This window comes from Bombus huntii, chromosome 5, assembly GCF_024542735.1.
Source record: "Bombus huntii isolate Logan2020A chromosome 5, iyBomHunt1.1, whole genome shotgun sequence".
Taxonomy (NCBI): Eukaryota; Metazoa; Arthropoda; class Insecta; order Hymenoptera; family Apidae; genus Bombus; species Bombus huntii.
Window position 1 is genome coordinate 14,597,503 of NC_066242.1, and position 18,913 is coordinate 14,616,415.

The following is an 18,913-nucleotide window of genomic DNA, read 5'->3' on the forward strand; positions in this document are numbered from 1 at the left end:
GCTCGGCTTAAGCCAAGAATTCGTCTCTTCTTTGGACGTCTTTCATTCTCTCGTCCATTCGTCGGTGCTGCAATCTCGAGAGCTCTCCTTACCACGTTTGACATTGATAGGGTACGCGTACAACCTTTCACTCTTCCATGTCCCAAGGAATTTCAGGAGAGAAAAAGTCGATGGAGCAGGGAAAAAGAATAGTAAGGAACGGCATCTTTCGCGTGGCATCGCTTGTCGAATAAAATGCTGCTTTTTTCCTAGGGCATATTGAAGCCCGACCAGATCTTACGCGAGTATGCAAGTGTTAAGAAACAAGTGGGAGGACTGGAAATAAATACGACTTTGCGAAAAGAAGAATAAATATGAGAGAAATAACGTATTTGGTAGCAAATTCGTCGATGGTTATGCTTCGCATATTTCTTCACACGCGTACAGATCGTTTGTTACTTTTTTAATCGTAGCATGTCCGATATTGGTATCGCCATATCATAATTTTTAATTAATCAACGTATATTTATATGTTCCGTAAATACGAAGTTGTGGATAAAAAATTGTGATAACGAGGAGTCCTTAGCGATGAAATAATTAACGATCGTAGCAAGGGCCGTATCCACGAAGCAATCCGGTTTCAATTGATCAGCATGTTCAATTCGATCGCCAAACTAATCTAGAACGTACGCGATTCAAAAAATAAACGTCGATGATCAGGCATACGAAATGTCACTTGGTGTACTTTACATACTACTTACAGATTGCATGGATGATCGTTGCAGTTCGTGAGTCCAATTAATTTCTTTTTCTTTTTTTTTTTTTTACAACTTTCGACCGAGTATACGAGCAAAAAAGCTCGCAGCATCGATTCTCCATGCGGAACTCGATTCTACCGACATCGGAAACGGTCAACGATTATTCGCCGATGTATTCAGCGATTTGAAAGTCGTCGAAGTTAAACTACTTCATTTTGTTACTTTTACTACATATTTCCCCAGTTCTCTGGTTTTGTTTTCATTTCACCATCTTCCTATTTCGACAGTGTCTAATGTGTCCTTGCGCAAATGGAGGAGAACGAAGAGACGGAAAGAAACGATAAAACTTGAACGACGAAAGTTTTCTCAGTACAATACAATGCAATGCGATAGGATACGATACGGTACGATACGATACGATACGGTATGGTACGATACGATACGATACGATACGATACGATACGGTACAATGCGATAAGATGGAAAAATTAGAAGTGGAAGACTGCTCAAGTGGAAGTTAGCTCATATTGCTTTTCCAAAACGATACTGAACGAAAGTGAGTTATAAAAAATTTCAATCATTTCATAGCGTGATTACACTGGTATCGAAGGTAATGACAAATTATAGTGACCACGAATGAAGGATCAATAAAGTGCCTATGTACCAATTGTACATTTCGTCGAAATTGCTACGTGAATGCTGCTACTTGAATCATTCTATTCGTCAATACACCATGACGTACCGACCACAGTGCGCCTTCATAGGTACTATAAACTCAGTATTTGGGTCAAGAATCGAAGAAATGCTTGCACGTAGAAAAAAAGTCGATATCGACGAAAAAGATATCGAAACGATCGCTAAGTCGCGTACAAAGGAGTGAAGAAAACACGACAGAGGGAATAGAATCATCATTTTGGAACGATGGTCTGATAAAGATCCATTTACTATATACTTTTGCTATACAATATGGAGCACCACGTAACGGCAACGTCACGTACCGGTCGGTGGCGGATAGTGTGAACTGTCTCGTTTAAAACGCATGTTTCAATGTTCTGTTGGATATTTGGATAATTGGATATTTCTTCTTTGGCTGTGGATATCTTGAGGTTATGATGTATTGTTTCGTTGGTAACATACCAAGGTGCATCTATTAAGGATCTTAGACTTTTCGAATGGAAGACGTATTATGATCGTATACTTCATCGTGCCAGTTGTATTTCATTTATTGCATGACTGATTTCACAGACGTGGGAATCCACGTCAGTCAGACGGTCAGCATGTCTCCCCTGCTGCCCACGAACAAGACGGCATGGTTCGCCCTACTGGAGAAGCAATTCGAGGCATCGCAGATTTCGGACGACAACATAAGGTACGTGACGCTAGCCAAATGCCTCAATGATCAACAGCTACAGGACGTCGAAGACCTTAATATATGTTGTCGTCCGAAATCTACGCTGCCTAGAACTGTCTCTCCAGCAGGACGAACCATGCCGTCTTGTTCGTGGGCAGCAGGGGAGACGTGCTGACCATCTGACTGGCTAAAGTTCCCTGATTGTTATTTTCCATTGCGAAACGCACTTAAATTCGGTGATTAAAATGTCTATAGCACTATCACAGTCACCTCTTTCACTGTATATCACGTTAAATCACGTCGGATGGTCACCAATTTGAGGCGTATGTGTTGTCCGTGATAATTGTAGCGCTGGCTGTAGATGTCGCTGATGGGGTACTGCTGATTTTCTTCCGTTTTTGATGCGTAGAAGAAAAATCGAACTCCGGTCGCCGGGATTTGAACCCGGGTCGCGAACGTTCGTAACCCAAGGCGCTAACCACTGCGCTGCCGTCGTCCGACAGTAGTTAGTGTCGAGTGGTGGTATTTGCTGTTGAGTGCCGCCACAGTACCCCCTTACCAATGATAACGTTCCTTCTATGTGTTGTAAAGCGTCAGCAGTTTTGTTGTCAAACCCGTGCAGATGATGCGCGAAGTCTTCGTGTGGCGGTGGATACCTGTCGCTACGGTCCGAGGCGTTCCGCGTACGGTCGTAGGCCTATGTTCCATTTTTTTAGTATGATGTGCTGGTGATGATACCCATGAACTTTGCAATGGCCACATCACTCCTGGCTTGGTCGTCGTCTCGTATCCTGTCACCTGCTTTTGCGCGTCGATCGATGGTGAGGTGTCAAGGTTTGTTGAAGATGGAAGGGCCGTTCGCCGTAGCGGTAGGTCCGCATTGTCATAGTCTTAGATTCGCGATGATGGAAGTCTCGGTAGCGCTATCAACGGTCACACCTCTTTTTGCTGTAGAGATCACGTCGGGGTCATCAATTTGGGGTGTATAGGTGTGATAGGTGCGGAAGCCTAGTGCTGGTGTGTGGAGGCCGAGATAGGTTCTGCTGCGGGTGTGCTGCCGTCGTCCAATCGTAGTTAGTGTCGAGTGGTGGTATTTGCTGTTGAGTGCCGCCACATATTATATTTGCATGACAGAGAAAGATGATGACTGTAACTTTATGGACAAATTATGTGGAAGTATCGATTTGATTTATTTATGTTAAAAAATTACCTCTTGTACGTGAAATTGTCAGTTCCCTGCCATGTCACAGCTACAAAAACAATCATATTCCACAACCCATGCTCAGTGAATGAATCTGAACTTACTTTTGAGTATCCCATCTGTGAAATTATTTTTGAAAAATCAATACCTATGGCATTGAGAACGATTTCACGTGAAATAAGTAAAAAGTAATCGAGCGAAGTTGGTGCACCTCTTACGTTTCGTAACAGGTGGTCATTTTTGGTTAACTAAAATTGTACATTTGTTGATAATCACTTGTCGCAATCAATTAGCTTTTCAGTTCCCTAGTTCATATTATACTTCAAGTTTATTATTTTTACTAAGTTTCATTTAATGCAACGTAAATATGACATTGACATTCAAGTTTCTTTTTACTAGCAGAATCGAATAGTAATTCGCTTGTGGATTTTTAACATTTAACCTGAGAATGCATACTTCACACAAAATGATACAGCACTGAGAAAAGTATCTTAGGGGCTTGATAAAAGTGTCTGTCGGTTGTATTTATGCTACATAGATACCTTGCATCTTTTAACTATTTCTTTGCGACAAAATATGTGAGAAAAAGGTTTGTTTTTTTTTCAAGTAAAGTTTTAAATACAATAGATCGCATGAAACCTTTACTAAAATCTCAGTCTCCTGCAGATGGCCTTTGAAAAAATACCGATAAAATCATATATAGTTATTTATTTGTCCGTTTTTGTAAAAATGCCAACATGTCTTCTACCATACCCCAAACTTGTTACAATTCATAAATTAAGTGGAAAAGAGTGTGAACAGCAAAATCACTGGCAAATAATTCCCATTTCCATAGAATCGCTAATACGTAGAATCAAGGAAGCATTTAGTACGATTATATAATTGATTCGAGCGTCGTAACATTTAAATTGTTCAATCGCATAGTATATACATAATTCGTAAAGTGTATCTTGGTATTAACAAGGTTTACGTGGCATGAAATCATAGCAGAACCCTCCGTAACAACTCGTTGACACACGAAGGGTTCCGACCGACTAAATGAAGAGGTCTGAATCATGAATCGGAGGTGTGGCGAGGAAACATGGCGCGAACAAGCATCCTCTTTCGTTATGACGTGCCAATAAATTCTACGTGGCAAGGGTTGCCGTTCGTTCGTTGCCTTGACATCGACAGCTCGTTACACCGTCAAGACGGTTGGCTTACGGCGTTGTACGTATACATAATTCAGGTATCCCTATGTGCGGTTTCTCCGCCACGAGCAGACGTTTTCAGTCACAGGGGCTTCTCTCTGTGCAACTGCCACCCAAGAAAAGCCAATTTTCTCTTTACGTTTCTGCCTTGTTCATCTTGGGCCTTATCAACCTAACACCCTTATCCTTTTTAATTCTGAAATTGACTTTGTAGACTTTAACGATTATTTTTAGAGGAGCCCTGAGACATCGAACAAATCGCAGCAAAGCGAATGAAACGTCGTCGTTTTCGATCAGGTGCGTTATATGAAATTAAACGAGCGGTAAATGTGCTAAGATCGTTCGTAATCTGTCAAACTCTGATGGGTACGTATCTTCGACGCACGAGCGAAGGAAAGTTAAAAGAAGAAAAAAACCCTTCCACGCGTCAAGGTATGGCAACGAACGAAACGAAATAAAATGAAACGGAGCGAAACGAAATGAAATTAAATGAAACGAAAGGAGAAGAAACGATGTCGAGTGTATGTGGAACATTATAGAATCCCGCATAGTACCAGCCATGGCTAGAACATATCGCCGTTAATATATCGATGGAAATTGCGATCGATAATTCGACTCGTTCGGTACAAATCACGATTCTACGTAAAGCCGCTTTTTTCACGAGAGAAATTGTGAAAGGTTAAATATTACATGGACGATACATCGTGTGCAACGAACCGAATCATAGTGTCTATCCGATTTACGCAAAGCCACGGGCTATGAACCTCCATTACACAGATTTTATTTGTCTTTGCTTTCCGTTAAGTTTATCGCGCAGCGAGGCAATTAAAAAGTCGATCACCGGTCTCCTCTGTTACTATTATGTTGTACTTGCAAGCAGACACAATTATTCGGACGAGAGAATTCAACTGGTTTCTCTATCTACATATTTCAACTCCTGGAAAATTTACATTACGTTTTCGATCATAAAACATCGGAGAAATGATATTGATTCGATATTCTCTACTTTCGCATGGAAAAACTGTAAACGTAAGCGTGCGATTAACTACAAAAAGGAAGATGGATCAATGAAATTCGCCAACAACTGTCCGACAAAGAATATTAATTACCCTAGCGTGATTGCTCCTTAGGGACCTTTACAACCACTTCAATCTTCTTCCTTACTTTATTCGTCCTTTACATTGGAGTTCTTCTCGTAGACGTAACGGCACGTTTCACCAAAAAGGCCACGTACCCCCTCGAACCTTTTTTTTTTTTTGTCTCTACGCTAGCGACGAAAAGAGCGACAAACGCAAGAAAGAAAACTACGTGACCCGCGATGAAAGTGCCACATTTATATTTTCTTCTCTCGAGGATTTCGAGCTTCTGCTTTCTACGCTGACACTAATTTACCCGTTCCTCGTTTCTCTTGCTTCTTTCGAGCTCGCCGTGAAACTCCCTCTTGTATAGCAATGCTGTTCAAAGAAACTGAGTGTTTCGCGTCCTCCCGTCTCTGACATTTTTCAAACCGATCAGGTATTCGATGAAATATAAAATATGATCCAAATCGAAGGAATTATGTCGTCATTAGCGTAACAAATAGCCGTAAATAATTAGAAAAATAGAAGACACGAATGTATCTCTGGTACAAAGCCCAAACTCTGTACAGTCTTGAATTGCTGTACACATCGTTGAAGGAGACGTTGATATAAACGAGCCATCTTTGAAACTTACTTCTAACTTAAGAAAAGCTTATTTAAATGAAAGCGTGGCAGAGCCACTCTCGACCCATCTCCTCTTCCCTCTATTTATACCCGCAAACACCAACCGGTTGCTTTCATCTCGTAGATTACGCAATTGTATTCAACATAGCTGCAAGGTAAAGCACCGCCTAATTAAGTGGCAAAATTACGAGCTCGTGCGCGAACTTGCTAAACCAACTGGACGCACGTTGTACCGAGTCAGGTTCGATCGCGTGAAATCCGTACACATATTGCCATCACCTCGGAACGGTACGAAGAAAATTCATTTTACCTCTAGCATCGGAAACATCGAATCAATCATGTAGTAATGAACTCTTAATCGGTCGAAAACATCCATCCTGGACGTATCATCCGTATGCGTCTCGACACAGGCTGTCATCAGTATGAAACATTTTAATTACGCTCACCGTTCAAAGGGGCAGCGTACACGCGAACACAACATTACATCACGTTAATGTATGTATCTGTAGAAATAAATATTCATATGCGCGCGGGTCTACGCGAATTACAATCAGATCTCGTATGAAACGCGTAACGCGATTCTCATTGTCAGTTTTATTTTACGATTGTTTCGTTACCGATTTGCATCGAACACGGTTATGAATTCGTTAACCTGCAATTATCTGTACGCAATTGCTACTTCTGTAGATGAATTACAGATGAAACGTCCTAGAATCGATTCGCATTAGAGACACAATCTCCAGCCGTGATCGAAAAGCGGACAAAAAAAGAAGGCGGTCGATGGACGAACGTGGAGAAAACGAAGACGCATTGGCGTTCGATTAACAGTGCCACAGCGCGGCGGGAGGAAAGGGAGAATGATCGGTCGACTAGGTTCGCGATGTGTTTGGTACGTGGGCCGTAGCGAAGCTTGGTCAAAACCTGTACACGTAGACGAGTAGCCAATGCTTCGTCCTTTACCTGGATTATTCGAGATACTCGATACATCGCCGCGAAATCCCGGACACATTTTCCGAACCAACGAGCTTTTGCCATGCTATAGGCTTCAACGATGAATGCGTGTATGGTAGATGTATGAGGATCGCAATCATCGATCGGCGTTAACAACGTACAGGTACTCTTGCCCGCGATAAGGCTTTACGATCCAGGCTACGCATATCGCGGATTAATTAGAAATTTCATTACAACATGTTCGTTCTATTGTTCTACTACAAAAACAGGCACTCATTACACCAAATACGTACACTTCGTTCGGCAATCTGAAAGACTGTTCTTTATTGTTAATTAACTGCCCGTCATCGTTGGAAAAGTCGAAAAGATGGATCGATGTCTCTCTTTTCTCGTTTTACCTATATATGCCTATTTACTCATTTTTCCATTGTAGGCGAACTCGTGGATGACCGCACGATGTACACATGAATGGAAACTATGATGGACGCGTTTCGATTGATCCTCCTGTTGCTAGCATCGTCGCGCTACTTCCTACATCCAATCGGTAAGTGAAGCTTTTGTTTGTACATTCGTCGATTCGAATGTTAAGCCGCACCGGTGTAGTATCGGTGTTGCTCTTTGGTCTGCTCTGGTCTAACTTAGTCACGACAATTCCTACAAGGAGAGGATAAAAAAAGAGAAAAACGGTGATCATTACTAGCGGTTTCAACCGCGACGATTTTCCGTGTTTCCTTCCCTCTAGTTTCCCAGCGCTGCAACCCGTCTAAAGGAACAGGCCTTAATCACGAAGAAGAGGAACAGAGGAGCAGACTTGCCCTCAAAAGTGGTCGGCTATCTTCATCCAGAGGAAACACTGGCAGCGGTACCGGCGAACTTTCTCAATTAGTGCTCCAGCCCGATCGACCAGGACCTCATTCGTATTCACGATGAACCCGGGTCCACAGATATAGTAGACCGATAGCTTCGTTCTCTTCTACTCCTCCATCTTTCCGCCTCGACACTTTCTCTGTTTTTCTCTTCTTCGTTTTCCTTTACTTTCTCTTATCACGTATCTTTTTCGCTTAACGAAATTTCGAATTTTTAAACAGTCCTTTTCTCTGTGCCCACGTGCAGAATCTACAATTTCGAAACTTTTCACCGAAAAACCAAAATTCCAAGCTAACGAAGATTATCTCGTCGTTCTGCTAATTGGTCTCGTTCGCTGGCACATTGACAAACGAAATCCGTTAAACCTCCTTCGTGGAGGAGGATTCACTGAGCTTACACTTTTATCGCGCCATTACTCACACCTTTAATGTCTGTGAAAACTTTGATCAGTCTTGTCACGGATTTTTGATGTGCCACCGCTTACAAAGTGTCGCTTGCTTTGGTCGACGGCCGAAAGCAAGCATAAATGATAAAATATGTTTGTTCGACACCTTGAAACGTGTTTAACAAGAAATACGTTTAACGAAGATAAAGATATCGCTTGTGCCGAAACGAAAACGAGTTACTTCATCTCAGAAACGGGCTTATTCTTTGCCGTAATGATGTAGATAAATCTCACGAAATAATTTTGTGAGCACGACGTTAACGTGAAAACTTGTGTTCTTCTTTCGAAACGTGCGTCGTAAAACTAGGTGAAAGATAGGGTCGTGAGCCGTCAACGAATAATAAAGTAACAAAGCTTTTGGAAACACGCGAGAATCACCACGTTCTTGTACCGTCACGCAAACAAGGTAAAGTTTCTTTTCGACTTCGATTCTCATAGTTGGTGAGAAGAACTATATACCGTAAAATGGTCGCGAGCAATTCTACGGTTCGTAAGAAGAAAGAGCAGAGACTGAGGTAAAGTAAGCAACTGTCGGTTCTTTTAACCTGTTCGTACACAAAAAAAAAGCCAGCTGGAACTTTGCCTTAGCACGCTTTATTAAGCAACAAATTACAAAACCAAATTAAAGTACACACACATACTGGCATGAAAGAGAGAAAAAAGAAACGTCGAAACGAAAAACACATAAAAGGAGAGAGAACTCGACGAGCACATCTACCACGTGTTCGTACACTCCATCGACATCATGCTCGCACGCTACACGCTATTCAACTAACTCACTCGACAGTGTTGTCACACTAACATTACTCGGCGGAAACAATAGCACCACATTCAAACACCGTACCGTCACATAACGATAACGTAACCGGTAATCGTGAGCAAATTTAGTTTGCGAGTTCGCGAGACTAAATTACGTTCCTCTTATTGCGTTTCGCATTACTTCACTATCACTCGTCCTATGTACTTTGCTATGTACCATGCAACAAAGAAGGTGCTTGAATCGCAGTTATTTTCGCCGAAGGAAAATTTTCATACGAGAAAAGGCTTGAAAAACGGAGAAAGAAATGTCGTTCCTCCTTGAAGATCTTCTTCGTAACACAGTGGCGAATTTTTTCGTTTCTCGAGGACCAAAAATTTCCTTTAATAAGAAACGACGAATCTACTTAGGAAAGAAAATATTCCTCTGCGCTCTTTACGACCTTATTCAATATGTGCAAGGCTAAAGCTGAAACTAACCACGCCGACGGGTTTGCAAGGTCACGTAAAAATTGTACACCAGATAGAAATTTATTCAATCTGCCGATAATAAAGTTTCTCTCTGCTAAAAGTTACGCGACAGATGAACGTTTACGTCGGTTATATTTGAAAGAAGTAGATGATTGAAAAGAATCGAACGACTCTGTGCAAGGAATTCCTTGAGAAAAAATCAACGCTATGAAAAGTAAGCGATTACTCTTCTTTTATTCCTTATCGAAAAAAATAATTTCTTGTTTTTAGCCCCGAGGTCCACAAAAACTTGTTTGCATCGTTATTGGTTATTGGCTACTTTCTAGTACCAAAGCTAGAGATTTTTCCTCTACGTTGCAGAAATGACACAATTTTTCGTTATTTTCCTAAGACTCGAGATTTTAGTCGGCTTCCAACCGATTCTTATATTAGCGACTATAAAAAAAAATAATAGAAAAGATGGAACGTTTCGTTGCTTCAAAAATTTATTTAGAAACGTTTGATCCTCTCCTGAAAGCTGCCGTAAATTTGACGAACGTGGAAATCGATAAATGATCGAACAGATGAAATGAAACGCAAATTCGCGCTATTTGAAGCGAGTCAAAGGGGTCGACCAACAAACGTTCGATACCGGGATGTGGTGAAGAAAAATAGTCGTTTGCAACGTAGTATGTTTACCCGCGTCCATATTTGATCACCGGTTGTTGGTGTCGTTGACCGGTCTCGTAAGCTTCGTGTCTTTCACGAAGTTCATGTAGATCTTTATTCCAAACTTTTTTTTACGCTACGCTACGAGAAAAACGATTGCTCGTCTCGATTTGTATTGATTCGTATATTAACGCGATCGACGAAAATAAAGAAAACTAAACGGTTTCAACGATAGGTAAAAACACTTTGCAGAAATATATAATTGATCGAACACTTCCATTCCTTTCAACTAAATACCACCGTTAATGTCGTCAGGAATTGTGTTAACCGGTTGACAAGTTTCACTACAATCGTCAACGATGACGTTGACGAGACGTGTCTGCAGGCGTTGTGGCTTCTTGATCCACAAGGTACATACATATGTATATCACACGTTAGCAAACTGCCTTGCGCAATGCAACCGTCAGAAAGAGCCGTACCTTCACGAATGCAAGACTCGCCATCGCGCCAGTCCCGTCACTTTAAGCTATTCCACCTATTATCAACGTTATTGCGCATGATACGTCGCTACGTGATGTTACGCTACATAATATTTTATTACGAAGATGCAAAGAATCGTAAAATTCAATGAGACGGAACACATCGATCGAGTAGTTGCGATCATAATTTTACGAAGATTTGAGACTGTGCAAAAGAATGAGATCTAAGACGGTCATCTTGAATCCATATTATTCGTCTGCGTGTTTATTCTCTTCGCAATAACTGTAAAGCAAGCCGTATTTTGCGGGATAGCGTAAAGAAATTACCTCGTTCGACCGACCATGCTACGCCGCATGGAATGATTTAAACGGTAGTTTCCTTGATTCTGCGCTGCGTGCTGCAGGAACAAACGTAGCACGAATTTTGTTCGATATAGAATTTTACATCGTTCTTCCAATCGTCCGATGATATAACGAAATTTCGGAGTCCCACGTTCTACGTTTGATTTGGTTGCGATTCACGAAATATGGAGACAAACTGTTGGACGTTCGCCATTTCAGATTCCTTCTTTCATGCAAGAAAGACTATATCGTAATTCCATCTTCTCGGAGTCAAAAAATCGTCGCTTTAATCAAGAGACAGAGGAGAAGAGTGGTTTGCAGCCCCTTTGCGAACGTTGCAGCTGAGCAGATAAGCCGAGCTAACCCCGAGTTACCAGCTTCCCTCTTTGCCGCTGCAAATTAGCAGGCACGGCCGAGACCGAGAGGAGCGTACAATTTTAAGGCACTCGCTCTAATAGGTAATGCAATTTAAGAAGCTCGTCAACCAGGATGGCAGCGGGATCGTAGGCAGATGGCCAGTGGGAGGGACGACCGAGATCTAGCCTTACACTGGTGTACGTAGAGTGAATCTTAAATTCTGTGGCTACTGCACCGCTTCGTTTCCGTCTGCATACCTGAGTGAATAACTTCGGTAATTACCATCGACCCAGTTGCAACTAACGCTCGAGTCAACGTTTCGAATTGCGTTTGATCGGGAAATTCGAAGCGACAACTTTTGATACCATCTCACGTCAATTACAGCTTTCACCTTGGTGTTCGACCTAACTCGAGCGTCAAGTCTTCGTATATGTTAGCGAAGAAATCTTGTGTACTCGTTCACAAGCCGTTGCATACCTTCTCTAAGCGTCGATCCGCACGGCAAAGGAGTAATTGAACGATAAAGGATAAACGATAGAGAGAAGTTTCTCGTAGAAGATCTCTAGTTTGGCACAGCTTTATGGCTCGTTCGATCAACATCCGGCGCAACGGCTTCCGCGGTCCTCGTGAACGCTGGACGATATTTTCAAGCAATGAAACGTCTTGAGTTTTCGGCTTGGCTCCAAGTCGTTATATGTACATTATTCGATAAGCAGACTTTCAACCCGTGAAAAATACCGTCGAGCTGCGAAGGAGGTCGTGCGCTCAACGTGTAACTTTCGCAGCTATAATACGCTGCAACAGCATCGTTAGTCTTAAACCAGCGAGAAAGAAAAGAAGCTAGTGCGAATCGAGACATTATGATTTGAACAAAACTGTAAAAACGTGAAAAAATAAAGGGAAGATAAAAGTTTAACGACCAGAGTTTCACGTAGAGTGGAAGAAAAAGAGAAATATAGAAAGTTTTCGCTTCGATCTACGCAAAACTTTCTCAATATGACGTTACAAAATGTCGTTCCTTTGAAATTCATTTTCTCGATGAACGTTCGTTAAGCGTTGTTGAGTGTGCCGCTGGACGAGAGAGCGAGGGAAACGCGGCTTCTTTGTATTTGCGCGTCTTTCCATATCGACAAAACGTATCACACCAGTGTCCGTTGAAAAGGTAAAGTAGCTTCGACAAAGTAGTTATTTAGCTTGTAGCTCGTCTCGGAATACGCAAAAGAGAAAACTTCCACAACTATACATATACGTAGATATACCTCTGCACGTATACGATATCGCTATGTTAATTTCCTCTGCCTGTTTTCCAGGCAACCCGGATCGAAATAACCGAGATATACGGTATAGAGTGATTTTCGATATTTCTAGATGGTGCTATACGGAGTGAGAAGCCAACCAACGAGGAAGAAAGGAATAACATCCCTTCTTCGGTACCTGTATCTGTCAAGGATGTCCTGGCGCAGACCGGCGGAAACGCTTTGCTTCCCTGTAGATTCACTAGTCCCGGAATAGTGAGTACACCACATATGTATACAAGCAAATATATGCGTTCTGGATGATGTATACAAGGAAGGTGGCTCGTGTAGGTACAAGTGGAATTGGCCGTGTATGCACAAGCTGCAAGCCGGCCTGTATGCAGGTATTATACATAGGTCGATGAACACCAAGGAAGTATGCGCAACGTACATAAGCATGCATGCCATTGTGTAAAGCGGGCACATCGATAAACAACGATGCTGCGGATTACACGCACGCTACACGAGACATTGCGCGTTCCGTGGAAACGTGCGACGCCTCGCGGTACCCGCTTACCAAAATATCGTACGCGTCTCCTTTCGTTTTGAACACCTTCGAATACCTCTTGCAACGAACCTACTACTACAAAAGGTATTAGCTAGCTTCGCGAAAGCACGAATAATGTTCGCTGTGGTGTGGGTGACTTTCCCAGAGAAACTTTCAAACACCGTTTGTTCGCGCCCTAAACATTTCACTCGTATAGAATTCGAAGTCGCGCGTAAACTCCGCCACCGAGTTTCACCGGTGAACATCAATTATTTATCGAAACACTGTGTAAAGCGACGAGCACGCTATTTTAAATTCGGTGCATTTCAGCACCGTAAACCCAATGCACGCGTACTCCTCTCGTTACACCGTCTTTCTCACGAGGTATGCTCGTTAATAAATGATCGGAGCAGCGTGCTGCCGTATGCAAGCCTCGGGCTGAGGTCACTCACTCACTCACTCGCTATAGTAAAGAGCGGAAAACGGGAAACGGGAAACGTCTCTCGAAGAGGAGGACAAAACCTGCTCGTTTGACGCAACGGGCAGAGCTGGCTGCTCGTTGCGCGACCGAGCAACGCCGAAAGACCGGCAAACAGCCGGATGAAAAAGAGAACGTCCAACAGGATAGAAACCTGTCCCCTTCCACCTTGTAATTCTGCCGGTTTTAATGTTGCAAGGATCGACGCGCCAAGAACTACAGTTTCCTACCTATGCCCAGCTACGCTCCCTTGATTCGTACGCACTCACACGCGGACAAGTTAGCCACGAAAATTTGTATTTCCCGCGAGTACCTACAACGAGAGCGTGATTAAAATTCATGTTGCATTATTCACGGTATAGATGCACGGCATCGCTCTACTGTGAAGTAATTTTCTTCTCGCTATAAAGAAATGCTTCATCAGCTCTTTGAGAAACTAGCTTTCAACAGAGGCAGCACTTTGAATAGCAACGTGTAACTTTCCTCCTTCCTTTCAAATTACGTACCAAACAATAGCCATTCGTCTATTTCCGCGTTTTTACATTTCCGAACCTATGTACAATACATGTGTTCGAAAAAAAAAAAAAAAATACAGAAATATCTATAAATAAGTCGATGACAAGTTGAAAATGTTCAATGTTTTCATAATGCTTTCCTTCGCGCTTGAGAACACACTATGATTATCAGTGTTGGACTATTTCATTTCCGAGAGAAAATGTACCAGAAAATCGCATTTCCTTTGTCCTTTTAAGCTACCGGATGTCACGACTAAGCTTCGACCGTGTCGCGCGTGGACCATTACTATTTAGAAAAGACGGACAGGATTGATTCTCTGTTGTACGAGTAACGGAAGAGAATTCCTAAACTCACCAACGATATATTATCCTGAATACCGAGCTAGGAAATCGATACTCATTCCTAGCAAGTATTTGTTCTCCTTTTTCGATACGATTCTCGATTCCTCGTGGATAGCCGAGACACGCTCGAACGGGAATGGGACAAGCGGCGAGAATGATCTAAAAGATAATAGATAGATAAGTGAATAGATAGAAAGGAAACGTACTAAATCCGCTTTTGACATAAGTTCTTATAAAGGTACGAGAGCAAAGACACAGACGTCAAAGAAACGGTATTACCTTTGGCATCGCGAGAAAGAAATATTGTTTCGGACATTTCTTAAAAAGTACCCTGTCGTGTTCGAATCCGGTCTGCACGAATCCAAGCTGTTGTAACTGGAAATGTATAGCGCGTGTTCGCCTACAAAAGGACACCTAACGTTGGCCAAAGATCGATTCGCACTCGACTAGAATTTCAATTCCAATCGCCAAGGAATGTCGTCGAATGCGAATACCGATGCGACACAAACAGCTAAAGAAACGCGATCGGGCGTGTCGCGCGCAGTGCGGTGGATGCTACTGTGATTACGATTCAAAAACAAGATGTTACGAAATACTAAGTAATAAATAGATTTAACTTTTAGCCTACTGTACGATGGTATTCGAAATTTGCGATAAAGATAAAATCGTTGGGTCCCTTTTGATTCGGAAAGACAATAATGAAAATCGCTTGCAAAATAATAGCAATTAGTAGGTTGGTTTAAATTAAAAATTATTTTATTCGTCGACTAATCGATGATGCGATGTAAAATACTTTGGTTCGGGTATCGATACAGTCACATAAAAAGAACACTGTTGTTTGTGGTATCGACACGACTACTTACGCAATGCGCGATAAGAAACATTAGTATATTCAACTACTGCGCCAAGTATAAATTCCACGATAGCCGGGAGCAATATGAATATTTAGGAAATCAGTACACGTGCGTTCGAAATCGAGAAGGAAATCCCACCGGGAGTCAGCAAGTTCTCCAATTTTCCGGTTCGAATATCGAATTGTCTCTAGAATGCTGTAGGAAGTTCGTCTTAGTAGTAGTGGCCACCGCATATTCCTTAAATTTTTTTTCTCCTCCGCACGCTAATCGATCGAGGGAGCAATTGGTAAATTTCTCCTGCGATTTCGCTAACGAAAAATCACCTGGGCAAGTATAATTTTCAATCGACTTGCGAGCGATAGACGATCAATTTAGGGGAGAGGAGGAAATATTAACGGGCATGGATTTGAATAATTACCAAGAAATTTATGAATTCCGCTCGACTGTGCGACGAACGATCGTTCGTTCAACGTGCTTCGTAATTATCTTTAATGGACGATAATTTTAGGTTGACGCGATGGGTGGGTCATTTCGAAATTTTTATCGCGTCATCTACCCGCGTATCGCGATTGAAGCTTACGTGTGACGGATATGAATTCTAACAACGATCTCGAATTGTAAAAAACAAACCGTTTTTACCATTTTCTCTTTTCACATCAAAAAACAGACTTGTCGTAATATTTTTCGTAATACTAATCAACGTTAAAATGCAAATTAACGGAAACAAGATCGACCAACACACGGCCCTTGTATGATTCGATCACGGAAATAACGTCGGCGCGTTGATGGAAAGCGACGAATATATCCCGTTTGTCTTGTTATCCCGTGCTCGATACATGTGTACATGGTTTGATACGCAAATTAACGGATGATTCGAATATCAGCCTAATGTGCATAATTATTTCCTGAACAACAGCTCGTTATCCACGTTTCCAAATACGATGGATCGACACATACCGCGTATTTAACCTGCGTGTTATCGAGTCGACTTAAGAGGATTTCGTATTAAAGAAGAAGAAAGAACAAACAATGAAAAGATACAATCGAATTTTTCGAAAAATGTCGGCAATATCGTTGTCATCGAAGCATCCCGATAGAATTGTAAAGCATTTAAGTTCGATGAGAATATCGCGTATCGTGAAAATCCTGATTACGTGTATCGGGGAAAAAGGAAAAACGAGAGAAGAAGACAAGAACGATAGCTTCTACTTTCTCCAACCGATTCGAGACCGTACCAGATGGCGGCAATATGGTGGCGCACGGAATAGTACGGCTACCGATTTTCTCATAAACCGGCAAACTTTTGTACGAGTTTTTCGAGGAAAGAAGAAAACAGATGCCGCTTCGTAAGGACCAAGCTGTCAAGGGAAAAGTTCGTAGGTTAAAAGTCCATTAAAAACGCAACTGTCTGGAGAAAGAGCGAAAAATTGCACTCGCCTTCGAAGTATCAAGCGTTGCAAAGACTTTTAATGAACAAAGGTAATGAAAGAACGACGAGCGTCCCTTTCGAGTATCGGCAACAAAAATTTTGTTTGTACAACTTTCGTTTTTACGTGTATTCTATCGACATTGTGCCAGACAAAATGAACCTTTCATTGTCTCGGTTTCTTGTTTTCTTTATGCCGTTGTTTCCTCTTGTTTCATCGAAGAAAGCTCATTGAGAGAAATTACGTACACCTAGGTACGTTATGCGGCATAAATACAAAGAAATAAATGTATAATTAATTTGTTCCATTGCGATATAAATATTCGTTTACGAAGAAAAGGCGAACCGACAAAACGAATAGAAACACGGGAGAATATATAGATAGAAAATGCTGTATCGAATGTACACAATGCAATTAGGCGAAAGTCTATTTTTGTGGATTGTTTAACAATAAGCAATGCATTCGTATGTGTCGATTTTAACATCGTGTAGGTATTAAGCGAAAAACGACTTGTTTTCCTCGGTGATTTCTTTTCTTATCTCGTATCTCAAGAAAAGCAACGTCTGTCCAAATAATCACTAAAATTGACGTATCAAAGAACATAAGTTACGGACGATCGTCACGACGGAATATTGCGAGAAATCATAAACTGGAAAAGCGGCAATCGATACGTCAACGAGTAAGCTGCTACCCAGCAGAAGCCCGATCCTTTCTTCAATCTTTTATTCATAACGCACAGGCGTCAAGCTACTTCATCTCTTGATACCCTTCTTTTTTCTTCCACGCTTCCAACTACGTATTTCCAAGCTTGTGTTTTTCTGCTCGGACGTGTTACTTTGCATGCACGAAGACCGGGCATGAAGATCGGCTAGCGTCCCTTATGCGGCATGACACGAATATCCTACATTTTATTCCATATAAACAGGCAGGTAAATTCCAGTAAATCTACTCGGTGCGAGATTAAACTACATACAATGAATAAGAAATCACGTAAAAATGCGTCTCACCTAAATTGTCCGTGCTATGCGCTCCACGTGTAATTCGTAAGAGGAATCTCAATACTTTTAATAATTTCTGAAATAACAAATCTTTTGATTTTAGTTAAAAGTTCCATTCGGTTTTCGCCAGTTGCAATAGGCAAATTATGGATGCTGTCGATCATCTACATGACAAATTGTAATTGCCTGCGATAAACGCATAAGTAATAGATGCATGTCCCGTATTAATTGCGTACAAATTATACTGTGCATAATCAGAGCTACTGATTCGTTCGACGAATAGGAAGAATTTATCACAAGTAGACGCTATCATGATGACCGGTAGTAAAGTTAATTCGTGGTTTTTGAAAAACTGAAATGCACTTGCAAGTTTCAACATCTTTGACCGCAAATCTTCGCTCACGTTTTAAGCATCCCGTTCCCAACAACTCTTAGAATTCCTTAAATCGCCGTTAAATTCTATGATCGTACAGGTTTACGAGACTTCTCGACTTTTACGATTTACGTAATACTTACGCGTGCTCGCCGCTTTACAACTCGGTTAATATGATACTTCGTATTAGTTAATTGCTATAGCCTAGACACGCTGGTTAATAATGTTCATGAGAAACGGGCAGCGTTCAGTTTATGTTTGGTGTACAAATATATCCTAAGGCTTTGCGACTGCTACGTTTCCTTTGTAACTAAAAGCAGCTACAACAGGAACTCTTGGCAAGCAGGTGGGTATTCATTTTAGTAGCAATAAACTTTCTCGAAACTCGAAAGCTGCTATATGTGTCTCATAAGATGAAATAGAATAGCGTCGTTCGGAACGGACGATACAATTACAAAACGATCCGCACGCTATCCTACATAAACGGAGCTTTCGATTCATCTCATACGACTATTTCATTGTGTTGTAGGATCTTCTCTTTTTTAAAATCGTGGCAACGTAAGATGAATCGAGGATTTTGGTAAAGCAAGTAAACCGAGACGACAGCCGAAATTCAATAAATTTATCGCGATCACGAGACGTTCTT

At 41.6% G+C, this 18,913-nt stretch overlaps 1 protein-coding gene across 8 annotated transcripts in view; it reads left to right on the top strand.

The window, feature by feature from the left end:
• LOC126865752 (zwei Ig domain protein zig-8-like) overlaps nucleotides 1-18,913 on the top strand; it is a 36,493-nt gene that overhangs the window by 12,810 nt on the left and 4,770 nt on the right. For 7 of the 8 annotated variants that reach the window (XM_050618621.1, XM_050618622.1, XM_050618624.1 and 4 more), the window contains 2 exons: nucleotides 7,567-7,677; nucleotides 12,867-13,009. In XM_050618621.1, the coding sequence (XP_050474578.1) occupies nucleotides 7,602-7,677; nucleotides 12,867-13,009 (219 nt within the window). In that variant the 5' untranslated portion in view covers nucleotides 7,567-7,601. Of the gene's footprint in view, nucleotides 1-6,877; nucleotides 7,297-7,566; nucleotides 7,678-12,866; nucleotides 13,010-18,913 lie in introns of those variants that run through there. The other variant, XM_050618626.1, reaches the window with a different exon arrangement.